Here is a 26,019-nt window from a genome sequence, read left to right on the forward strand (position 1 = left end):
TACGTCTTCGGTGAGAGAGCGCGGCCCCTTCCTGCCCCCGGGCTGTGGGGGCTGCAGCTTCCCCAGGCCCCCGGAGGACGCAGACACCAGCCTGGGTCACAACTTTGTTGTTCTTTGGTTCTCAAGTCACCCGCAAATAATGTTCCTGATACACAGGTGTATGAAATGTCTTTGCGAATTTGTCTGAATTTGCCTCCAAATAATTTAGATGAGCAAGTCACAGCCTAATAAAGAGATTTTAAAAATGGGAAGAGCATTAAATGAAAAATGTGGAGGTTTTCCCTGTGAGCACCTTCGCTCGTCAAAATAATTAAAGATCACAGGTATATTTTATATTAATTTATTAGAAAAAAGATACACAGTTTAATGTGCAAATATATACAACAAACATTACAATGAAACATCAGGAAGGCGAGGCCCTTCCCTCTATCAATGACTTACTCCTTTGTAACAGAGATGACTGTTTAATGCTTCCCCACAGATTTACAAATACAAAAAATGTATAATGCTTCATTTGCACAAGACAAAAGTTTATTTTTATTTGAACAAAAAATATTCTGGCTTTGACATGGCAAAAGTCTGCTATTTTGGTGGCTTTTTTTTTTTTTTTCTTTAAACCTGAGCGAGTTTTGCGGAACAGGGGAAGAAAGGAAAGGCATTGCCCTGTGCTTCATTCTCATCACAGCATCTGGTGGTCTTTGAATTACTAAACCACTGAGTCACTTCAAGGGAATGCAACTCCAAAATCTACATCTATGGTGTAATTAGTGACATGGAAGAGAGCGGGTGCTACCGCTGGCAAAAGTGAGCTGGTTGAAAACACCTGGCTCGAGTTAAATGGCTGTTGACATTTCTCAGGTAAAGTGTTCCTATCCGCCAGTAAGGAATTTAATGGTGCCTCCTGCAAGAAAGGAATTATAAATGGAAAATACAGTTCAGTCCAAAAAGAAAATGAGTCCTGGGTCCTGCTACGCCTTGCTCAAATGTGTCATCATTGAAAGGCTGCAGAATAAGGCCATATTAAATCCAAACTGAGAACAGGGCTGGGGAATGCACGTAACTCCCAGTGAGTACTGAAATCCCACTCGCTCCAGGAAAGAAGTTCATATCAGACTGATTTCTTTATGAGTCTTTTGGATGTATTTCAAGCAGGCGTTTGACACAGGCTATTTTTGTATTCAGTGGCCACAGACTGGTTCAGTAAGAGAGATCCATCTCATCTCCGATCTCCTCCCTCCCACGCCTGGGTGCCAGCAACAGGGGGAATCCAGCCCATCGCCCTAACAGTAACCACAGGACCGAAACCATCTAGCTCGTTTGTTTTCCACATCGTCCTGCAACCGAGCTTCATCCGGCAAATCTGCAGAGCCACATTTCCAATTAAGCAAGAAACTATTCTGCTTGTTTAGCACTCCTCTCCACTTAAAATGAGAAAGCCTCGCGGTGCTGGAGAAGGCACTACAAGTCCTGAGCAATGCCCGTTCCCCCAGGAGACACTGGTTTCCTACGGGATCACTGGCTGGTCCATGCTCATTTAGGTGCAGAGCCACTCTCTGCATCAGCTCTCATAATACTTTTTTTTAAAGGAATACCTACAAGCAACCACATAACGGACCCGCAGCAAAAAGAAGACACTACCAGGAGTGCTCCCGGCTGACCCCGGAGCCAGCGCTAACCAAGGGCTCCTGCCTGGGCTACATTTTCGGACATGACACTGTCAAAAGCTGACTCAGTTTTCAGGTGCCTCCACAGGTTTTCTTTCCTCTTTGGCCAAGGGATCAGTATTTAAGAATAGACTTAATTAAAGAGTGCCTCCTTTTCGCTCTGTACAGCAGGCTGTACGGGTTGGCAGCGTGGCAGCCCACAGGTACGCCAGTCCCATACCACAGCAGGGGCTGCTGTGGCTCTGTTCACACCAAAATCCTCAACGATGGAGTGGCCACAGCGGATTTGGCCTTTGCCATCCTCCCACCATCCTCCTCCTCTTTAACCTCTTGGGAGTATCGTGGAATTTGACCCAAAAAAAAAAAAAAAAAAAAAAAAGCCTTGGGGATGAGCTGCTCTGCTTTTAAAACTTTTTTTTAATTATTTTTTTAATTGCTCTTCTTGTGTCCTGTGCTCACACAAGAATGCATGTCATGGAACCTGAAGCAGCATGTAAAAACAGACCTTAAATTAAAAATCTGAATAAAACCCCAAACTTAGATTTTAGTTTAAAAGTGAAAGTTAGAAACCAGAGAGCAACGTTTCATCAAGATAAGAGAGTGGTGGGGGCAGGCAGGGGACATGCGGAAGTTGAAAGGGGGCCATTCTGATCTAAGGATGGTCCCCGCCAAGATATATATTTATGTCCTTTTAGGGGAAAAAAAAATACCAAAAGAGCTCCTTCTTTTCTGAACTTCTGAATGATCTGTTAGCCAGGTTTGTAAAAGTTTAAATATTTTTACAATAAACTAGAAGAACAGTGAGTCAGTTGTCTCCAATAACTTGGTGTTTTTTCCACTTTGGAAGATTTTCTGACAGCATGAAAAGGAACGCTCTGGTCAAACGCGAGCTGCTCCATACGCTATTGCAGTCCCCATGGGACGTTGCCATGCCATCACCCCGCAGTCTGGGGTCTGCAGGAGCAGAGCAGAATTTTACCGGCCTTTTGTGAATGTTTTCTGTCCCCTACCGGTCTTAACTGCTCTTTTAACTCTTCCAGTCCTGCAGCATACACCAAAAGCTTTCAGTGACGTGTTATTTGTACACATCGTAAGAATGGCAGTTCTTTTGCGCAGAACGTCTCTGCAAGCGTGGCCCTTCCTCGCGTACCTCTCTCTACCACCTCCGGGGAGGCGCCGCTCTCCCCCGCCTCTCCCCAAACCCACTTCCCCCGCAGCAACACCACACCCAGGGCGCGGCTGCTCACAGCCCTCCTAAATCCGTTTTAGGACAAAACAACTGGGTTTTAACAAACTGTATTTCACACCAGACAGACAAGATTTATATGGGAAAGTCTGAATTCTTTCCCAAACTTTTATGAAGTTATGAAGGCTAACTTTCCTTTTAGAGTTTTGGGAGCTGGGGGTGGGGAGCAGAGTATGAGGAAACAGCCGGTCAGCTATCTGCGGTATAAATCCCATTTTTCCAAGCAGCTGTAGTCCAGGACACTTTATGCCCGCAGGCCTGGGTGCCCAGTTTACCCGAGTCAATAAAGGTGCTGGTGGAACCTCGTTGTTCTCACAGGGTAAGCTAATAAGAGCCTGGTCACCATGGATCCCCAGTTTTTTAAAGAAGCAGCAAGACTTGCAAGCACTTCAGCCCTCTTGAGGTAGGAGAAAAATGGCGTTTCTGTGAGCTACGCTGCCTCTCCCAGCAGAACGAGTGACTTGGCCGTGTCCCAGCCTCCCAGAGTGCCCAAAAGGCTGAAGCAGAATGTGTGCGTGGAGGACAGCAAGTAGGAGCCTTCAAGGAAATGCCAGCGGTTTCTGCAATGACATTTCTACAACCTGTGTTTGGTAAATCAGCGTTTTTGGGATGTCAAATTACAGTAATACAAGGCGGTAGCAACAGGCACGTGAAGGGAGGCCAGTGACTTGGCACCGTCAAAGAGGAAATCTTTCGCAAGGGACCACTGTCTGCCTGGGTCAGACCTCCTACGGCTACTGGGACGTGCCTGCACCAGCAAAGCCTGCAAGACCAAATCCAGTGTGGGTCACTCAGCGGCGCTGCATACTTCCATGATTCCAGTGGCTGTGTACCACCTTAAAATAAAGATTGCAGCCAAGCTTTTAAAGTTAAATATGTTATAAACTATACACATATGTGATCCTGAGATAGTGCCTGTAACAAGTCCCAAGGTAGATAAGCTTCCTGAATCCAGAGGTCCTCACGCCGCGTAAGTGCATTGTTGTTTTATTTTGGCAGGCCTGCTGGCCTCTCTCAGAGCATGCTGCACTTCCTAATTCTCTTTTTTTTTGGGGGGTGGGTCTAGTGAAACAATCAGTCTGACGACTGCTACCAGCAATTCCAATGGCATTTCTTCTGCAGTTCAGATGAAAGCATTCTTGATCCTTTGCCAGTTCTCCCAAGACTTGCAGAAACAGGCTCACAGCTTCCCCTTCTATTTTTTGGCCAGCCAAGAGCTGTGTGCCTGCAGCCTCCTGCTAGAGGAGCAGCTGTGCTGTGCTGTGCCGAAGACACTCCTCAAGATAGGGGAGAAAACATCAGTAGGAACCACACAGAAAGGCAACAAGTATGAGCCACGATGGAGAGAAGAAGCTTAATACAATGACCGTCATCTAGAGGGTCAAAGTCCATGCATTCCAGTCCCATCGGTAGGTACATAGTCCTCTTCTGAGTTTCTGACAGCATCAGCTCAGAGTCAGACCTTTTAAACCCAGGGGAAAAATATTTTCCAAAATTCTCTTTGCTTAAGCACTATATATTCGAAGTTCTTTTTATTGTTTCAGTATTTTAGCCCTTAGTTGATTAGTCACCAATACCTGTCAGATGCCCGCTGCCATAAAAGCACTCTGAGCACCCGCAGTATTTGTAGGAATATCAAAAAATATCTTTAGCAACTAGGAATTATGCAACAGAGGGAGAAGGCAGAACTAACTAGATTAATGCAACATGTAGTGGATTTGTTAACATTAAGTGTATGACTCGTCGCAGAATCATGCCAGAAAATGGTACCATGTAGCTTACTGGTAAGGGCAGTAAAAAGGGTAATGCATTACTTTAATCATCAGTGAACCACTCACTCATTCAACACACTATTTCCAGCTGAAATCAAAGGTTTCCATTTAAAATGCTGTTCCTCTACAGACCGTAAGCATCTTACAACTCTCTCTGCCTTTGAACTCTACTGTGATAGCTGCTTCATTAACATTGTGGTTCCAGTGCAAAAAACAAAGTCCTCCAGATCCCAAATCTTCTTCCTTTAGACTTTTGATTGCCTCTCATCTGTCCATTCCTGCTTAGTGTTCTGTAAAGCTTGAGTCTTCTGTTCATCTACCTGGACATAGTCCACTCTCTGCTCCTCAGAGAGAAAAGGCTTCTGTGGGAGAGAGAGGGAAAAACCAATGTATCAATTTTAGGGTTGAAAAGGGATGCTAGTGAAACTTGGCTTGATTTTCTGTTTTCCCTTTCCCTTGTTCCTTGATTGCTTCACTTCACCTTGAAGCTCACAGTGACATCAGCTGACAAAAGCATTGCTTTACAGCCTGCTTTAGCTATAATTATCCATCTGTCACCCTGTCACTCAGCCCAGCACAGCGAGCGAGGGAAACGTGCTGTTCTGGCTATTTCCATGCAGATAATCGTTCTCTTCTTATCCGAGTGATCCTGCTGCAGGGATAACCTAACTGTATTTTAACTATGGGGAAGTTGGGGAGTTAAATTAGAAAGCTTAGGGGTCTTGAGGCTTTTGCCTCCAGGAGTATTATCTGATGGGTAAATTGATACACAGGACATAAAACGGCCCAAACTGACAACAGTTCATTGCTTTGTAGTGGTACCTACCCACCACCTGGGCAGTTTATAAGCTCTCCGGAACAAGGAATGTATTTTTTCAGCATTACTAAGGAAATTGAAATGGTTTTGGTGATGCAAGAATAAAGATGCACATTTTGCCATGTTACAAGAGATGGTAGAGTTTTACCCTGTGAATTTATCATGGCCTGTAAACTTGTTACTGCAAAGAGATTTGGGGGTAAACTAGCAGGAAAGGGTTTGTGGAGACTAAATGAAAATGAAAGAGCATGCAGAGATCCTGCAAGCACCAACAAGCTTGCCCACAAGCCCTCATGGCTGCACATCCCAGCGTGGTCTCCTGTCCTCTGCCGAGCTCGTGTTAATGGCATCCCTATGAGTCACGCTAGGGACACCTTGTCATCACCCTAATAGTGCTTTTATTATATCAATCTTGAGGCTGCCACAAATGCAGTCAGCTGGAAACACGATTGGCTTCATCATGATACTTAGGGCACCTAGCAGAGGTGCCCTAAGTATCTTTGTCTTGTTTTCCTCCCAGCAGACAAAAAGATAGGAGGCTGTGGGGTTTTTCAGATGACTCATACCTTCTGTACAGGGGATGGGGAAGCAGAATTAAAATCCAATGCTAAGTAATCAAGGTTAGATTTCCTTGTCCATGGAAAAGCACCACTGTATGGAGATGTTGCCTGTCTGTGTTCCTGTCGGAAAAGAAGAGAAACTTTTAAAGCTCTTAAAACATGATCCTAAAAGGAAGCAGGACTACAACTGCTATGTGCGAGACTCGTCTGGCAGAACACGAGTGAGTAGGGTCAGCACCCACGTAGTTTTCTATGCCAAGGGTGCCTTTTGGTGACTAACCACAGGATAACACTGATTAATTGGAGATGGCATAAAAAAAACCAACTGTGAGAGCCTTTTTCTCCTGGTAATTATGGCAAAACAAGCAAACCAGGTTGATTTTAATTCAATGTTATCAGGAAGGACTTGTGCCCAGCTTTTCAACCGAAGCCCCTGGAAGGCTCAGATTTGCAGGGGTGCCCTCTTAACCAGCATTGTTCTATGAATTTGAAGAAATGGTGATAATTCTGTTCAAATCTAGCAAATGAAAATTAATCTCGGGAAAATCCCAGATGACCACAAATGTATGGAATGTTTTATATGGCTAGAAAAATCAAATGGGGAGTAGTTATAACTGGAACTGCTCTCCTGAGCACATTTTGGTCTAGTAAAGGTGTGGGTTAAAATTCGAGACTATGGTTCGCGGAGATTGTGGTCAGTTTTGCAATATGTTTCTACAGCCACTGCTGTTGGGCTTTGGCTATGGAGCCAAATCTGTAGACATTGGCTCAGATCAAGGGATTTGAGATCCATTTCCACTGAGAACTCAAAGGAAACTGAGATTCTGGTCTTTTTGCAAGATATGGCTAAAGAGTGAATGAAGAAAAGGAAGCCACAAAGCCAGATGTTCTTCTTTCATGGGATGGGAAGTGGGGTTAGTGGCACCAGCCAAAGCAGAAGCAATAAGAGACTTTAATGGGAGTTCTGTTTCTGCACAATATTTGGTGTGTTTCTTTAGGAAGTGCACTAACGGCTTTCTGTCATTTCCTGGGAGATTCTGCAGGGCACACTTTTAAAAGGTGAAAAGATTTAATTTTCCTTTGCCTTAATGAGTTCTCATGTAAATATGGCTGATCCCTGTGATCTCTTGGAACTGCTCAGCAACATTCGTGGGCGAGCAGCTGAGTTCTGCAGAGCAGAAGAAGGGCTTCCCTTATCTCTCTGTAAATTGGTCCCAGTGTCTTTGGTTTAAAACCGTTTCATCATTTTTTAAAAAAAACAGAAGGCAAAGGACAAACCTCCTCAACATTTTTTCTTAGAAAACAAACTTCTGCATTCTCCATCAATGTGACAGAGCAGAATAAAGCAAAGGATGGCTGTGTGAAAATGAAGATTACCATATGAATGTAACTTTCTTCCTCTTCTCCGGAAACTGAATTGGCAAATATTCTTGCTGAATTAATACCGTCTCTTTCTGGTGAGATAAAGCTCATTCGATTGCTATGAAGAAAAACACAGGAGAGGTTAAGGAAGCATCTTACAGATGCTCTGAAATGAAGCCAAAGCCTGACACAGTCCATATGGTGAATAAACTCACACTAACGCTGCAGCCTTTATGGAAAGGATGTCCAAAACCACTCCTTAGTTCTAGAAAAAGTGTGCTGTATTGCTGTAAGTGTTTTTGTTGATTTTTTTTCTGGGATTTATGAAACTTTGCCGTCTCTGGTATGACAGAAAGCATAAAACATTGGAGGAATGCTCCAGCAAGGGGCACAGAGTCAGATATCATTCATCCGGGTAATATGTGCTGATGGGGCACTTACTTAGTTGCGCAGCTATCCGCACTTTAGAGACTGATGTGAATTAATCAGCTACTGGAGGTGCATGCAGAGAAACTTGTCTGGCTTTGAACACAGAGTATGTGCTATGGAGATGTCTGCGACTCAGCCCTTGTACAAGAAAACCTCTTCCACTAACATAACTTTCAGAGGTATATCGTGAGTAAATTATTGCAGGCTAGCACAATGGCGTTAGTTATTAGGAGATTGGATGGCCACTTTGTGCAGCATGAACAGCATAATTACTTTTGCTTTATTAGTTCAGGGCATACTTCTTTTTTAGTTTTGTTAATGCAAAACATGCAAACTCCCTCCGAGCTCGCTATCCTTCGGGAGTCTGCACTGCATCAGCACTAATTAACCACAGCGCTCTGGCAGAGATGCTTAGGAGGCAGGCTACTGGGTTTCCCCAACAAGCATAACCGATGGGCTTAGCCAGCATTGGATTGTATGGCTGGAAGGGGGGGTCTCCAATTGAGAGAGTGCCCGTCTCGTGCCCCTTTTGCCTTCCAAATGACCACCTGAGGTGGGGGAGTGGAAAAGCCATGTCTGGCGCTCATGCTAGTGAAAAAAACACATTTTCTGGAGTGCCTGGGGTATGCAGAGGAGGTTGGTGGGAATTCCTGGCTTTTGCATGCACACTTCGGCACAGTTTGCTCTGCTGTCAGCCTTTCCCCGTAGCACCAAGATCCTCCCAGCCAGCCGGCTGCCGCCCTACCCTGCTCACATGTTCCCTGAAGATGAATCTTTCACTGCACTTGGAGCCCAACAGTATCATCTGTTCATACTACCTGGGCTTTGGAACCAAAAGCATTTGGTTTTACCCTGCAACTAATTTCCAGTGACAAAAGATCACACCAACAGATCAAGTCTGAATTGCTGTGTGGCAGCGCAGAAATCTACACCCAGGCTGCAAGTCAGGCAGATCTTTATCTTACCTGGTTCTCCTTTGCTATATTAATTTTCAGGAACAAAAATGGCTCTATCACTTTGAAAAAACAATAATTAAGGCATGTGAAGCTCTTAGCCATTGCAGCAGCCACACCAGAGTGCAGACCAGCTCCAGTCTTTTCAAAAAGAACCTTCAAAACAGACTGAGCAGCACTGCCTGATGCTGAACACACTGGAGCTGCCTGTTGTGAAAGGGGGCCTTGCTTTTTAGAGACAGCAAAAGCCTGGGGGATGCTGGAAGGAGCCCTGGGGAATTTTTGTTTGTGGACTTTGCCAGGAAACTGTTTCTTGTGGGATGTGATAAGTTATTTTTAACTCCATTCCACAGTGTTAATGCTTAAAAGATTGGAACGGCAGGTTTCTTGTTGACTTACTAAGGCACAGTCCACATCCTGGTCACGGCAGCGTGCTCCCGGATTGTGGAGAGGTTCCTCAAGTCCAGAGGAGGTGGCCGTGCTGCAAGTAGATACAAAAGGAACTAAATTTCCAATAGCAGAGCTAATGAAAAGTACAGACTGTTTAGAAAAATGCCGTTTTATATTAACAGTAAGAAACTAACAGAGTATTTCACAGAACATAACTGATATAACCAAGACAGAAATAAATAACAAATGACCACTTCAGTCAGTGCTGTAAAGTCTCCCATTTACCCTAAAATAGCAATAAATACAATGAGGATAAGGAGAACAAATGCCCCACAAGATCCATGTGCTTGCTTCAAATCTGCTCCGCATGTGCTGCCTTCAAGAGGTGAGGCCAGTTCAGCCTACACGTCAAAGCAGGTTTTGGGCTCTCTTCTAAACAAAAAGGTCCTACACATGGAGATCAAAATCATTCCTCTCACCAGCCAATGTATATTTTCCACTCCGTTCTCAAAACCCTCTGTGAAAGGACCTGAGCTTGCTTTGCTTCCTGGCAATGGTCTGTATTTCTGTCCCCAGTTCACAGAATCATTTCCCGAACCAATTTCTGAGTAGCTCTGTGGCTCTGCAGCCCAAAGAGCTTTAAGGTAAGGCCAGGTTTAGGCAATTTGTCCACTGCAAAGCTGAATTTTGTCCCCTGTATATCCGCTGGAAGTGCAACCCAGATTTTGGAGATGGCATGAAAAGCAAGAGTGGAAAATTACCATCAGTAAAAGTATCTGCAGGAAATTCCTAATTAAACCAAGACAGCTGTGCCTACCCAACAGAAATTTAACCAGCAGCCCACACATCGAGTTTGAGTATTTGAGTGTTTGGATGTCCTGTTCCTGGAAGGTCATGGAGCTGGTGAGACAGCAGTACATGTACTTCAGAGCCACAGGATTTAGTCTGCTGTCTCTCCAAGGTTACTTCCATTTGGTCATTTGCAGTCAGAGTGGAGCTGAAGCCATGCACCACGCTAATGCAGCCACACAGTCTTCAACTGCAAAAGCAGGCATGGACGCTCTTCCTCTGCTCACAAACAACCCTGCAGACACATCCTATGTTACAGTACTATAAGCCACTTACACAGCAATTCAGTCCCTCTTCTAGAGCAGGAAATGCTTTAAAATGTGCCAAGGGCACTAACAAAGGAGGTCACCTGTGTCCCCACTATCAGGACCCCCCTGGCTGCCAGTTGCCCTTTAGGTCTGAGCTTACATTTCCTACGAGGCTTGAGGTCTCGGTTCACTGGAGGGGGCTCCAGGTCTGAGGGAAGCTCGGGTAATGGGCTGGTGAGTTTTTCAGTGCTGACGACAGGGAAGGTGAAGGTGGCTGAGCCGGGGCTCATGGGGATGTAGCCATCGGGTGAACAGTCGGAGCCGGGTGCAGAGGGAGAGGTGCTGGGGCGCATGGGCACATAGCTGTCCTCCGTGCTGTCCGAAGCGGTCGAGTAGAGTGGGGAGAACCGGCAGGGCTTCAGAAGCAAAGGAGGAAAAGAGAGAGAAATGGGTTGATAAATGAATAGCTAACCCCCTGCAAGCCAGGAGGTGCTGTGAGCTGGCAACAGGTCTGAGCAGAGTCCCTGGCCAGGAAAGTCCCGATATGACCTTTCTGAGAGGCACAAGCAGGAAAGACAGGAGACAAACACATGGGTTCAGATGCACACTCCAGCTTTGGAGAAGTACGCTTCTGAGCTTCACAAGTCACTGCTGGGAACTAGGACCAAACTTATTGGTGATTAAAGTAGGTTAAACCTTCCAACTTCAGTGAGGCTGCACTTGCCTCTCCGAGCCGTAATTCTGACCTATAAAAGGAAAAAGGCTTCTTCATACAAAAAAACATCTGAAAGGAGAACATCTGATGAACTAGATTTTTGCAAATGTGGAAGCTGAGAGAGCAGACACACAGACCCACATGTTGCTTCTGATAGCTGAGAATTAACACCAGAAAATCATTTTATGCAGGTTAGTGCTGGCTGAGTGGTGAGAGTGATTGATTACAAACCTTGCAAGCTTTCAAAGGGGAGAAAAATATAAGTTGCCCACCACCAGAGCTTACACACAAGCAAGCAAAGGATCTCCAACACAGAAGACAGTACCCAGCGCCAGGCAGAAGACTGGCTACGTGATGTGTGATGGTGCTACATAAAACCACGTCTGTCAAAGGCTGAGTCAGGAAGCCTTGGACTGACAGAGCCCTAAATCACAGGCGCTTTGAGAGCAGAGATTTTCCTATGTCCTAAAGAGGAGATATCCCTCAGGATCATGAAGTGATAGGCTTCTTTAGACCCTGTTTCAAGAGATAAGCAGTTTTCTCAGGTGCTCTTGGTCAGCAGTTTAATTCTCAAGGCTACTAGTATCCCTTTTCACAACAGACCTGGCTTCATCTGCTTTAAAAATAGGGTGCTCGGTGTTGTGGCCTCCCCCCGACACCTCTGTCAAAGGCTTCCCGCGGCTGCAAAGCAGCAGCACAGAAGTTGCCCAAAGCCAAGGGCTTCTTCCATTTTTTTATTCTTCTGCTGAACGCAGGAGAGGAGTGATTGAAGATGAGGATGTGAAATGATTCACTTTGTAAAGTTTGTCATGTGCCAGTGTTTTAAATTTATGCAAGCAGAGTACTTACCAAATTCAAGCTAAGCCTCTTATCCCGACTTCTTAAAGAACTGCCTTCCATGTCTGCTGCAAGGAAAAAAAAAGTGATTAAAAATAGGGCAGTGCAACCTTCTTGAGTAAAGCATATGGCTCTAAAATAATTAGAGCTTCATAAAGGTTCCATAACTCCTAGTATTTATCCTAAATGAGGAAAAAATCCAATGACACTTAAGACTAGAACCAACTCAGTAGCATTTCAAGAGTGGTTACATCTATTTTAAGTACGATGAAACCAAAGAAAATGTTCATGTATAATCTAGCTGTAACTTATGCTTCCTGTAACACAAGCAGCTGGGGAGAAAGACTGGTGTGGTTAGCAAGCAAGCAAGCAAATTTTTAAACCCAGCTCCTGCTCTAGTCCCGCTCTATTTTCCCATCTGTCAAAATGGGGAAATTATATGAAAAGGGACTATGGGGAATATTAATTCAGTACTGTTTGGGAAATTATTTAGGAGCCTCGTACGCAAGGTGCCAGGGAAGAACATGTTATTGTACAGAGGGTGCATGAGGGAACTTAATGGTAGGAGAGAAATTCTTCTCTTTGTCACCTAGAAATGCTGATGTGGTGCAAATGGCTCAAGCTGATGGGGAACAAACAGCCAGAGAAAAGGTGACCAGTCACAGTGCCCCCTTGTGCAGGCTGGACTATGTCTGGGTGTAGATCAATTTTATTTTTGAAGCAAAAGGCAAAAAACCTGAAATCCAGCATTCAGTGCATAGAAGATCAGCAGTGGGAAATGCTTACAACTACCATCCTTTTCTGGAAAATTATTTTCTGTGCAGAAAATGGCTTTTCTGTGGGAATGCCTTAAAACCCTGCAATCATGTCAATCCAGTCCCTGCTCTTGTGGTGGAGATGCCAATACTGCACCGCAACTGGGGGTCTTTGTGGTGGCATCAGCATAAAGGGCAGAAGTGCTAAACGAGAAGAAAGCCCTACTGTTAGTGCAGAGATATAATCAGGTAGACACAGTCATTGCCCTGGGACAGCTACATTTATGTATTATTTTGGCAAAAAAGACATTCAGGCACAATGCTCCGGCAGATGACAAGATACAGGTGCCTTATACGTGTACAGCTCCTTCCCCTTCAAGGCACTGCAACCAGCATATGCTGCCTTTGCACTGGGTGAATTACATCTGTTCAGCTTTTACAGGTTGCCAAGGGCAAAAAATGAAGTAAATAACTTGAGTGGGCTCACTCTGTGAGCTGGTGAGGAACAGCTGCTTTCCCCGTTTCTTTTTCCAATCTTTCTTGTTAAACACATTTTAATTCAGAGTTTAACCTTTCAAATAGTTTCAGCTGCACTTAGGGTAAGAAAAAATTGCAGCACTTATTAATTCATTGCTGCCCCCTGTCAGGCAGAGATAACCTTGCAGCACGGTAGCAGAACATGACATTTAGCCACTTAATCCTCTTAAAAACATTTTGGCGTAAATTGGGTTGGAGGAACATTAACTGTCTCAAGCGCGCTGGCGGCGTTAGAGCGGCACACGTGCAGAAGCAAGAGCAACACCTTTCAGAGAGCAACCAAATGTAACCGATAATTAAGAATACCAATTCCACTGATGGGTGTTTCTCCAGAAACCTTCTAAGAATTGTTTGTACACTCATAAACAGGCTGGACAGAGGTCTCCTTGCTTTAGCTTCTGAGCTTTAAGAACAAGATCTGACAGCCCCAAACACGAGTTGGTGATTCAAACTACAGGAGCCTAAAGGACGTTTGTCCTTAAAACCAACATTTTCTTACTCATAAAAAATGACACATTACTGCAAAATACTTGATCATTTCCAGCCAGGTATTCCAGCAGCCTCCCTTTGTTCTGTGGCTCCACAAAATAAAACTTTCTCATACTGTGTATGCCGGTTTTTGACACCTTGATGTTCCAGGTTTCTGACTGTTATTTTTGTTTGCGATTATGCTGTTTCCAGAACAAGTGGAAAAGTCACCTCAACACAGAGCAGAACTTGCTTTGCAGCAGGTTTTCAGGCTACCCTTACTGAAGTGCAAGGACACAGTGGGATTTGCTCAAGGACACACAGAGTCCCTGGTTCAACTGGGATTACATCCCATCCCCAGCGTCTCCCTGGCTTCCCGTTCTTTACTCTAAGCTGTGAAAAGACATGCTGCTGTTGTGGAAAGGACTGGATGTAGCAAAGCAGCACAGCTACAGAGGCATTTCCCATGCGCAAGCCCACATTTTGACCTGCATAAGTAGTTTGGCATTGCCTGATTCAGTGGCCGGGTTTTCAATTTTTGTTTTTCTACTGCTTTATTTTTTGGAGAGGGAAGGGGCATGGAAAACTAGCAAGTCATGAGGCACCCTGAAGAGATCACAGCCCATGTGTACACACCGAGGGACTTTTACAGAGCAGGAGCCGAATGTGAGGGACAGGTCTGAATCCTGCTTGCTAATTAATTTGAAACAAGCATTTTGGGTTGCTTTGAGTGGTGTATGATTCCTCAGCAGGAAGACAGGGAGGCACAACTGGAGGTGGGCACCAGTTTTGCGCTCATGGGCAGCTCCATCCCTCACACTGATCCTGCTTTGCTGGCTCTCGGAAATGCACTCACCTTTCCAGTTCCTCACGTTGTCTAAGCTGGACAAGGAGATCCTCCTGGGCACCAGAGCGACCTGAGCCCGGCAGATCCCTGCGTGCCCATTCTGGAGGGTCCCGCCGCCCACCTCATCCCCTCTCCTGTCTGAGAAGTGGGTTGGCTTGGGCGGCCGTGGCGGGGGCGTGTTGGACAGGATGTCCAGCTGGGTTACACCGTAGGGCAGCGCGTTTTGGCTCTTGTCAAACTGAAACGTTGGTGTCAGCGGCGTCCCCAGCAGTGGTGAAGAGGAGGAAAAGTCACTGGGTGGCCCACTAATGTCTATGTTCCTGGATACGGTGCTGGGATTTGCCAACAGGGCCCCATCCTGGTGCACAGTGCCAGTGCTGGACGGCTGTACAAGGTACAAGGAGGGCTGGGACTGCAAGGAGTCGACAAAAACATCATCTGATGAGGTTTGCTCCAGAGATCTGTCTGAATTTGACCAGCTGTCACACCTGCACAGAGACAAAGGTCAGACTTCCACTTCCTTTTCTCCTGGTTGCAACTGAGCAAGTGCACAGCAAAAAAACCGCCAACCCCACAGAATCTGTCCCTTCCCTATGGCTGTGGAAGGTCCCCTGGGCTGGGGCACTTTGTGGAGCACCTTGGGCAGCAGCAGGCAGAAAGGGCACCTGGAGGGAGGCCGTATGTGAGGTCTCCAGCCACCCACCCTGGAAAGAGACAGGACCAACATACAATGCTCGACCACTAATCTACACTATGAAGAGCCCCCTGTAAATTGGATTAGGCTGATGGTCCCCTGTTGTGCTCCAGAGCCTACCCTGAGTGGCAGGGCTCAAGTACTAGTTTGCCCTAGTTTCCCAGGGCTTCACTGGGCTGGCAGAGGGTGGCTCCATTGCGACACTTCTGGCAGACCCCAGACCTACCTGTTGTGGCTGAGCTTGCCCGACTCGCAGTTGGAGAGGAAGAGGTAGTCGGGGAGGAAGACCGACTCTGACTCGCTGGGGGTCTCCTCCGCGGCAGACACATCAGCAGCAGCTTGGTCAACCGAAAAGGAGGGATCGGCGATGCGGGAGGCGTGGGTGGAGGCGGCTGGTGATGGCTGCGGGGACGATGTCGTGTGAGACAGGCTCTCCACTGAACCTGCAATGGGAATGGATGGCCCCGGCTGAGGAACGGCTCTGACTCACCCTGGCTCATTGCCTCTCCTGGCCATCATCACCTTGCTTTTGCACCAGGGATGTTTTACGTCAGAGCAGCAGTGGGTGAAGGCAAAAACTGATCCTGGAGAAAGGGAGCCTGATTTTGCAGCTGCTCCCCTTGCCCAGGCTGGTCAAGTCAGCTGCTAAATTGAGGGGCTGCAGAAGGTGCAGACCCCCCTTTGCTCTGGGGTCCCCCACTCCTGCAGGACTTTAGCATCCCTCCTGCATAGTAATGGAGACAGCCTCTGCTGGGGAAAGTGCTGAGGCAGAGCAGTCTGTTTTATCAAGTATTTTTTATAATTAATTATTAATCTCCGACACTTCAAATTAATGGTGACAAGGAGAGGGATTGATTTCTTCACACTTTCTAGATCGCAGTGGACAAAACTGAGCTTTGCTGCTCATGGAGTAGCCGGATTTGTTGCACCTCTGAACTTGTCTGCAAACTCCTGGTGCTTCTCTAGGCTGGACGTCAAAGCCACGAGAGCTGCGGTGCCCTGTTATTGCCCAGCTGGAGGCTTGGTGTCTCTGCTGAGAAAAGGGACACAACTTCTCTGGAAGCCACAAGGCACAGGGGAGGCTGTGCTCAGTGACGCCTTCCCTGGGCACAACACTCCAGTCCCTCCCCGGCACAGAGGGGTGGCAGTGGGGAGAGGAGCAGGTTTGGGCTGCAGGCAGCAGGGCAAGCCCAGGCTGCGCAGAGCTGGCCACCTGCTCAGCTCCAGGTTCACCTCTGACCACCAAGGCCACCCTTCACTGTCAGCATTCAGCCGAGACACTTGTACCTGTCTGGCCCGAGCATTGCCATGGCAGCAGAGACAAGGCCGGTTCTGTTGCTCTCCAGCCTCCATCCCTGCTAGACAGCTGGGGGTGCTGGGCAGGAGGGATGAAGGAGTGATGGCTCAGCCACAGAGTTAAGGCTAAGCACAGCCTCTGGCCCAGCTTTTGGGGGATTTCAACTCAAAAATCAAGTCCTTGGTGCAAGTCAGACCTCCCACCACGGGCAGCTGTGGAGCAGGAAGGGCCTGGGGTGTTTTTGCAGAGCAGCTCCCCAAAGGCATCTGATCCTGGCAGCAGGAGCACAAGCCCTCAATTAGAGAATATGATTTTTCTAATGAAGTTTCAGGTTGCTGCATGGTGGTTCCCTCAGCAGGGCTGTGTGGGGACCAGGCAGTGCTCACTGGGTGCCCTGGCTGTCCCCGACATCTGTGGGGCTCGGCAGTGGGTACCCATCTCTCTGGCTGAAGCGCAGACACTGCCCGAGTCAAAGCTGCAAAACCTCCTTCAACATAAAAAAAAACTCATCAAAAACAAATACAAGAAACCAGCTAGTGCTGATAAAACCAAACCAAGCATAAACATGCCTTCAAAGTGTAGCAAAAAGGCAGATTTCTCTAATGCTGATATCCAGAATTTGCTGGAAGTGCTAGAATGGCCAGGCCCTGGCCATCTGCATGCCTGCTGCAGGCCAGATCCTGCACTGTGCGGTGAGGTCCTGAGATCCTCTGGCAGGTTCTGTCTAGTCCTCAGCTCAACACAGCAACAAGCCTTGGCGCTGTACTGGGTTGTTGTAGTCACTTTTCAACCCTGGGAGGTGCTAGGTATATGCGCAAGCAGGTCAGGAGGAATGGAGAGGGCTGCCAAGACTTGGGGTGGTTAGACAGCAACGTCGCTAAACACAAAAAAACCCTTCAGTGACCCAGACTTCCATAGCAGCCACAGAGGGCTTCACCCTGTCATCCTTCTGATCTCAGTATCAAGAAGAGTAAAACAGCTGATCTTTTCTCCCTGTACTACCCGACACCTCATCCCTTTAAACTGGGGATAGAGCCACCTCTTTCCTACCCATCTGCCAGCATTGACTCACTGCTGCTTCCTCCTGTTAGCTTTGGAGGTCTGGTACAGTAGTGGACCCCAGGTCAGCAAAGCACATAAGCACGTGCTTAAATTCGAGCTTAAGCAAAACATTTGCTTAATTTTGGGCAGGTGCTTATAGCAGCAGGATTTCAGCAGCGAGTATCTGGAAGGAATAGCTTTTACGGGGTTTCACATTTGCAAAGCAGAGCTCAGGACTGCAGCCTCCCCATCTGAAAAATAACTTTTCTCTTGTTCATTGTGCTGGCTCAGACTGTAACTCTGCTTTCAAACCTTGGACTCTGAGAGCTGCATTGCAAGCTGAGGATGATCAAATATGCACTGGGCTAACTCCATAGGGATCTCAGAAAAGCATGTTCACATCACCATCTGACCGCATTTTTTAAAAAAAAAAACAACTAAAACCACCACAATGCATAAGAAAGAGAAATTAATGACATTCTGGATTATTAACACAGAGAATGAACAGGCCTGAACTCCATCTGGTACTCGCAGGGTTTAGCCATGGATTATCCCATCAGGAAAGGCTGTGAGCTGCAGACCACATGGCAACCGTTGTGAGCAGGAGGGAGGGATGGGTACAGCACAGACCTGCCCTTTTCTAACCTTCAGGGGCTCAGGGACCTGTAGCCAGCTCCTAACAGACCGGCCCTGTCTCTGCCAGCTCTGCTGGTAACTGAATCAGCATGCATTAAAGTTGTACCGCGGCAGCAGCTGGGTAGAATAAATTATGCATGGCCAATTTCGACAGCAAGAAGGCAGAGAATAGGTTTGGTGCCTGCCCTCCCCTTTGCCAGAGAGACAGCGGGCACCTTCGGCTGACAGAATAACTGCTTTGGTGGGTACTAACCCAAAGAATTTCTGCCCTGCATTGATGGGGAAAGTCACCCATCACGTTCCCCATCGATACAGGGACATTGCTTGGAGAAACAGAGGGCTTCTCTCCTGCTACAGACCCCAGCTTGCTCCCCAAAAATTGTTATGGTGCAACAGCAGTGCAGGGACACAGTGAACTAGGGGGGGGTCCTGCTCACAGCAAACCCCCCACTAGGCTGCATGGCCGTACAAGGGAGGCAGAATAGCCACCCACCCTTCCTGGCCAGGGGCCAGAGCCTGACATTAAAGAGCAGCCTTGAGTCTGTGCAGCTGAGAAGGGATTTCCTCCCGCTGAGAGAGGAGTGTGCAGGGAGTAGCCCCAGCGCTTGTCCTCCAGCGTGGGCTGGGAGGAGCCATCACACCTCCCCTGAACTCCTGTGCAAGGGCCAGGTGCTGCCATGAGCGAGCCTGCCAGGACCCTGCCTGCCCCGCTTTGTATGGGAACAGAGTGGGAAATAAAGTGGAGACACTCAGGAGAAAGCGTCTCTGCAAGGAGAGCGCAGTCCCTCCAGTTAGCCCCTCTGTGTGGTGCTTCCTTTGCTCCCAGCATGCTGCCCTGGCTGGAGGAGACGCTCCCCAGTGTGGCTGCACCGAGGTCCTGGGGAACCAAACCATCCCCACGCCATGGCAGGGTCTGTGCACACTGGCAAAAGAAAAAAACATGAGAGACAGTTAAGGAGGCAAAGAAACCATCAGAGGAGCAGGCAGAAAGGGAGAAGGTCCCAGCAATGGGCAAGGGTGGGTGTGAAAAACAGAGCAACCAGTGGTTTGGGAGAGGTGGGAAAGCAGAAATGCTCTAATCCAGCAGCCAAGAGGGACCCAAGGGTAATCTGTCACTTAGGGTGACCCTGCCAATGTCCCAGTCCATGCACTGTGCAGGAGGGCATCAGTGAGGGAGCCTCCCCAGGGACATCAGGCTCCACTGTGGCCCTGGGTGCTGTGGGAGAGAGTAGAGCAGCAGGAGAATGATGGAGATCAGCAGGGACCTTCAGGTAAGGGCTGAATCTGGAGGGAGCAAGGCATTTTCATGGGATGTGGAACAATAACTGGAGCTTGTGGAAGAAGTGAAGAGGGAACCGAAGATGAAAGGTCCCTCTTGTGCTGAGGAGCTGCCTGCCAAGGCATGGCCGGGGGGAGCACTCAATGCACAGTTACAATCTTTAAAAGTAAGGCCTCAGAATGAAAAAGGCTAAACAACTCTCACAGCAGTTTCTCCAATGAAAAGCTGCTACATTGCATTGTGTCAATTAGTTATGGTTTCAGCCTGCATACGGGGATAAAGTGTGCCCCTGATGTTCCATTGCCACCTCATGTCACCCCCTCCCCTGCCCAGCCACTTGGCCCAAGGCTCCTCTTGATCCCCTGTGTGGCCGTGGGTCCCATGGGGCTGGGGAATGACTGCTCCGTCGGGAGCACCAGAGGTGGAAGCAAGATTTTACATAGAAATAGTAGGAAAATAGGGAGAGAGGCCCCTTCCTGTCTCCTCCAGCTGACTCCCCTGAAGGTGCCAGCTCCCCCATCGTTTTCAGCACAGCCAGAGGCAGTTTCTTATGGCAGTCGAGTGCCACGGCGCAATTGTTGCTGCTGGCAAGTCCTTCCCGACAGCCGCCCTCCCAGGTGCTTCCTGACATCTGCCTGGCGCTTGCACTGCACCTCCGTCTCTCTGCCGTCCCCTCCTGTTGACTAAAAGCTGTCCTCACGGGGCCAGCCGCCTTTTGCTGACTTTGGTCCATGTCTGGCTGCTTACTTGTCAGACCAGAGGCTGCTGACGACTAGGACCTGGCTGTTCATCCCGCTGCTTTGCTACTGGAAGGGACTAACTGGGAACAACGGGATGGTGTTTACAGCTGAGTCACTGCGTAAAACAGTGGCTGCACTTTCTGTGCACTAAGCGGAGAAAGGAGCAGATTTGGTTTTGGCCTCAAAGTCACAGCAAATTTTCAGGGATGCAAGGATTAAGAGTGAGTGATTTCACAATATAATATTGGCTTTGAGATTCATTTTAATACACAGAATAGCATATTAAAGTTTCCTGCAATTGATGTGTCTTTCTTTTGATGATTCATTTCAGGGACTATTATTTTTTTAACACAGTAGCATTCAAGTTAAAAAAGCATATGGCATTTAATAGAGCTTTTCTCTTCTTATGTTAATTTTTAAGGGTAATTTGTTTAAAGCTACAGGCTCTTGGGGGATTTAGGTGCTTCCAAAAAGCTGAAGCAATTAACAACTGTTTGAAATGTGATGTGCAACCTGTGGAACTGTGCACATTTAAATATGAGGAACTGAACGTGCCCTGCAGCCTGACCTGAATACAGCCCAGACCTGACCTCACCACCATGAGCAGCAGGATAAGTAGAAGATCTTATGAGCTATTTGCCATTAGAGATAGGATAAGTGCATGTCTGGAAGCTTAGCTTGCGCGGCCTGTGATGAGGGCTGGAAGTTCAGGTGCCAGACTTTATACCCAACCAAGGCAAAAGCTCTGCACTGCTGAACTTCTTGGGGGGCAATATCTGCCTTGAACGGAGCGGAAAACTGGGATGTCAGCTTTCCCAACTGCCACACCAAGAGTTGTCACTTCTTGTCCGTCAGTGCCTACGCTGGCAATCTTTGCTGGGAGAGAAATACCACTGTGTAATACTCTGAGTATTGCGCATGCATAAGTCTTACAGGCAATGCTGTGCTCTACCAGCATAACAGAACTGACATTTCCCAGTATAAATGCACCGTGGCAGTGCTCTTTCCACCCCCAGTTCCCCTCAGAATAAACTACTGAAGAGAAGATTAAAGAAGGCCAAGAACCAGCATAGATTAAAATAAAACATCTCACCACAGCATTTTGTTTCCTTTCAAGTTACAAGGTAATGGTATGGCTATGTGGCAGTTGCAGACACCAGTAGCAGTCTGCGTGCAGCAGCACAGGGACCACGGCAGGATAATCTGCCTGGTCACACTATGATACCCCCAAACATATTACTGCCCTTGGGATTGAGTCCCCCCATCACCACTCTCCTCTGCTCTTGCACTGCTCTTTATCACAGCAAAGGACTTCGTTCTGACTCACTTCCTATGAAGCTCTCAAATTGCTGCTGTATCTGCCCCTTGGAAATGTCAAGGGAAAGACAGATTGCTGTTATCTGAGCCTAATTGTCTCATTTGAAAGGTAGGTTAATGATGATACAGGTCCTGACTTTAATTACTGGCTACATCCATCTTGGAGTGGTTAATTCTTGGAAGCTCTCCAAGAAATTCACCCTACTGAGTATGTATAGGTGTAGGTCCTGGCAAAACAGGCTGACTTTCTGCTTCATTGGCAGGACCATCTCTTTCGTCTAGACACATACTTCTAACACCCTCCCATCCTCTGGCGTTTCTTTATTTTTCTTCTTACTGATAGACTAAGACAGCTCAGTATTTTTGTCATTGATTTATGTATGTGCATATACACCCAAGTCTGTGCACATTCCACATCCAGCAAAGCCTGAGAAAATGCAAGTTTTGCAGGACACTTTCCTGGAACAGGTGTCTTACATTAAGCCAAACTAAATAAATATGGGACATGTAATGAAATAAACGGCCCCAGAAGATAACACTCAGTCAGCTTTTCACATAAACAGTACCTTTTCTTATTAAGGACCTGCTGTTTATTCTAGCAGGAATTGCTTCATCAAAGTGAGACCAAGCGGCCAGCTATTATTTCTACCCAGCAGCAGTGAGACCCCCGATAGCCCAACCAGCCAGCAAGGACCACGCTTCCTCTCACCCCAGGTGCTGCTGTGGAGGAACCCAGGCAGTGGTCATCCTCCCAACCCCCAAGGCGAGCATGATCATGATCCTACCTGTGCCATCTTCTAGATGTCCAAAGTTACAGATCTGGCTGATGTTGTGCACCCAGATCTGCATCTCCTCCTCAGTTTTGGCTACCAGGTAGAAGGTGCGGTAGGTGGTTCTCACAATAAAGACAAAGTTGTTCTGAAATTCCTTCTTGATGAAGTTGGGCCCCGAGTGCTTCAGCACTTCGCACTCATTGAGGTCGATGATGCGAATGGGCTTTTTGGAGTGGTTGTTCCTGTAGTACTCCAGCACATCTGGGTTGCCGCTCATGCGGCCTCTGCGCAGCACAAACCAGCGCTTCCGCCATGCCTGCAAATGGCACAAACACAGCCCTTTTAGTGCCAACCACGTAATATATCAATCAGACCACACATGCTTATTTTCTTCTAGGTTATATAGTTGTTTTAATAAGCTGGCCAAATTGTGACTTTGATTTGATGTACTTGCTATCAGCTTGCACTTGTGACAGGAAAAAAGGCAGAGGGTTGTCTCTTTGGAGGTCAAGAGGAGCAAGTCTTCTCCCCTCCTCTCAGCCTGCCAGCATGGGGTAATTGAAATGATCTGGTACTTCACTGTCTCATCTATAGAAGAGATTATAACATATTTTTCTCTGTGAAAGGAGAACATCTAGGACTGCACCCTGTGTTGTGGCACATGAACAATATCTGGCAACAAATGACTTTTGCCCAGCAAAGCCAAGGACTCCAGAAGACCTGGGCAGCTTCCCTTCAATGGTTTTCAGAGCTAATAAAAAGCTGTTAATCAGCTGACAGTTGCTTCTGAAAGCTCAAAGCAAACCTTAAAGGAGTTGTAGCGCTAAAAATGTTAAACAGAAAACTTCCAAACCTAACAGAAGAATGTCTGTTTACCCAGGCACTGCTTCAAGTGGCCATCAACCCAAACCAAACCTGGTAAGCACTGATGTCTTTTAGACCCTTGTGACTGAAGGTATGAGTCCCATATAGGCTTAAATGAAGTCCTGGCAGGACTAAGATGCATCATCACTTTGTAAAGCTACATGCAAGTTGCTAGGAACAAAATGACATATTTTCCCCTTTTTCCAGCAGCTGTTTTTGTTCATCAACAGTATAAGCGCCTCTGTGTTGATTACAGCTGTCACCAACACATTTACTCTGAGGGCCAGAAGAAATCCACCCCGAGCTCTGTTCCACAGAGAAAAGCTAAAACAAGACAGTAGGAGCTTCCCCCTTACCAAACTGCATAAAAACCGTGTTGGATAAATCCATGCCCAAACCAGCGAGTCCTGGGTGGCTGCCAGGGAGCAGCTGCCCTGGCTCCGATGGCAGCCGGGAGAGGTGCAGGGGCTCACCCACTGCCCAGGAGCCTGCAATAACTGTACGGCCACTGGCTGCTTTAGCTGCCTTCAGAAGAGTTAAAGTTCATTAAAGAACCATGTGAACAACCACCACAACCTCCCTATCTGCATCTTATTCAAGTGCTCTTTGCAAAAGGACTTGTCACAAGGACATAAATCTGGGTGATGGCTTGTGTTCAAGTTAAAAATCATGCTCGTTTTGCAGAGAGTGGATCTGTCTGTCAGTTTAAAGACAGCCAACCATTCGGCCTTCAGGCAAAATAACGAGTTCAGGATGTTTTCACTAAGATGTAAGAGCCCTTACTGGCACAGTTTAGGATCAATACAGGCACTACAGATCTTGCTGACTCTGAGTTCCCGTGGGCATGGTGATAGTTAAAATTATCAACAAAAACCAGCAACAATCATTTGTCAAGAAAAAGGTGGGGTTTTTTTCCTACTCAAAAGAGACTTTCTTACAGTGCAGCAAGCTTTTCACAGTCTGTCGATATTCATCCAAAAATTTATCTAGAAGTAAGTTTGTTCAGCCTCGCAGTACCTTAATCTTTTTTGAAAGCAAAATGTTCTTCAAAAACAATATACAGGCACCAGAGAATGAAATATCACAGGGGGAAACCCTGCAAGGCTCAACAAGCACATGTAGATGTGGTACTTAGGGACATGGTTTGGAAGTGGTTTTTGTCAGGGTAGGTTAATGGTTGGACTTGATGATCTTAAAGGTCCCTTCCAACCTCAGTGATTCTATGATTCTATGTTGGCCTGTGTAAAGGAGGGGTTTTCATAGAGGGGGGTCACATCAGCAGTAAACAGGAAGCAGAGGTGAGGTGCAAAGTGTATTGCACAAAGAAAATTAAGTCTTGCCCTCATGACCTGTTGAGGTTTGAAAGTGATTTGGTCTCTGTTCAAAGTAGCTAGAGATAACAGATGTCTGAGATCTCAGACGAGTCTAATGTTGTGAGAGCCAGGAAAAAAAGAACACACACACCCCCTCAAAGGAAATAGAAACAAAGGAAAAATGTTTAACAGAGAAAACACTTTCCTGACGAGCAAGCTTCAACAGTGGAATACAGCCCAGCAGGTATCTCACGTGTATAGTCCCAGAAAGAGCTCACATCTCTGCCACCAGCAGTGTAAGTGCCATACAGGCCTAATGCATACCCCACAGATGCACCAGGACAGAAGGTGACATCCCCTCACACACTCTCACCCCTAAACATCAAAAGAGAAATGCTTCAGGAGGTCTAAGCCAAATGAGACCTGCTACTTTGCCTCCCAGAGAAGCAGGCTATGAAGGCAGAGAGGGGAAGGAGCCATCAGATCTTCCCCCCAACACTGCAAGACCATGTCTCATTCCTCTTCCCAAGGCTACCAGCCATGCTGCTTAAATACACCTGGCTCCTTCTGATGGAAATAACTGCACATGAGCAAGCTGAGGATGGGGATGGGATAGGACGGGAAGGGATGCCATGCCATGCCACGCCATGCCATGCCATGCCATGTCATGCCACGTGTGGAGTACAGTGTCCAGCTTTGGAGTCCTCAGCACAAGAAGGACATGGACCTGTTGGAGCAGGTCCAGAGGAGGGCCATAAAGATGATCAGATGCTGGAGCACTTCTGCTATGAAGATGGGCTGAGAGTTAGGGTTGTTCAGCCTGGAGAAGAGAAGGCTCTGGGGAGACCTTCTAGCAGCTTTCCAGTACCTAAAGGGGCCTACAAGAAAGCTGGAGAGGGACTTCTCACAAGGTCATGTAGCGATAGGATGAGGGGTAGCAGCTTTAAACTGAAAGAGGGTAGATTTTGATTAGATATTAGGATGAAATTCTTTACTGTGAGGGTGGTGAGGCACTGGCCCAGGTTGCCCAGAGAAGCTGTGGCTGCCCCATCCCTGGAGTGTTCAAGGCTGGATGGGGCTTTGAGAGACCTGGTCTAGTGGGAGGTGTCCCTGCCCAGGGCAGGGGGCTTGAAACCAGATGATCTTTAAGGTCCCTTCCAACTCAAACCATTCTATGATTCTATGATTTGATGACACCCTGCCTCACTGGCACCCATGCACCTGTGGGCAGGTGGGACCCCAGCCCCGAGGGCAGGGCCAGCTCAGCACTACCTGCCCAGTGTCCAGTTCAACACCCTTAGGCAGTACGGCCCAGTCCCCATTTCTTTAGCTTTTAATTTTCATGAGTCTAAAGGGGAAACTACAGTTTCAGCACAACCCGGGCAGCTGGTGAGAGGAAAGAGAAAACTGCAGCTGTCTTTTGCAGAAAAGCTCATAGTCCCTCCGTTCGGAGGTGAAGGCTGGCTTCAGCATGATGTGAGTGGCCATGGCTCTGCTGGCTTTGGTTTTGTACTAGCCGAGAAGCTGCCTGATAACCTGTTTCCCTGCAGATACGCAATTTGATCAGGCTTATCGTCTGGCTGGCGCTGTGAGGCTGGAGATGGAAAGGTGCCTGG

At 47.3% G+C, this 26,019-nt stretch overlaps 1 protein-coding gene across 6 annotated transcripts in view; it reads right to left on the minus strand.

Moving 5' to 3' along the window:
- Nucleotides 1-324: 324 nt before the first annotated feature.
- GAB3 (GRB2 associated binding protein 3) overlaps nt 325-26,019 on the minus strand; it is a 70,613-nt gene continuing 44,918 nt past the window's right edge. For 4 of the 6 annotated variants that reach the window (XM_054213899.1, XM_054213901.1, XM_054213902.1 and 1 more), the window contains 9 exons: nt 22,239-22,542; nt 15,370-15,586; nt 14,459-14,937; nt 11,855-11,910; nt 10,451-10,706; nt 9,203-9,284; nt 7,437-7,539; nt 6,066-6,179; nt 325-5,044 (listed from right to left, as the gene is read on the minus strand). In XM_054213899.1, the coding sequence (XP_054069874.1) occupies nt 4,928-5,044; nt 6,066-6,179; nt 7,437-7,539; nt 9,203-9,284; nt 10,451-10,706; nt 11,855-11,910; nt 14,459-14,937; nt 15,370-15,586; nt 22,239-22,542 (1,728 nt within the window). In that variant the 3' untranslated portion in view covers nt 325-4,927. Of the gene's footprint in view, nt 5,045-6,065; nt 6,180-7,436; nt 7,540-9,202; nt 9,285-10,450; nt 10,707-11,854; nt 11,911-14,458; nt 14,938-15,369; nt 15,587-22,238; nt 22,543-26,019 lie in introns of those variants that run through there. The other 2 variants (XM_054213900.1, XM_054213905.1) reach the window with 2 other exon arrangements.

The sequence above is a fragment of the Rissa tridactyla genome, chromosome 9, assembly GCF_028500815.1.
Source record: "Rissa tridactyla isolate bRisTri1 chromosome 9, bRisTri1.patW.cur.20221130, whole genome shotgun sequence".
NCBI lineage: Eukaryota > Metazoa > Chordata > Aves > Charadriiformes > Laridae > Rissa > Rissa tridactyla.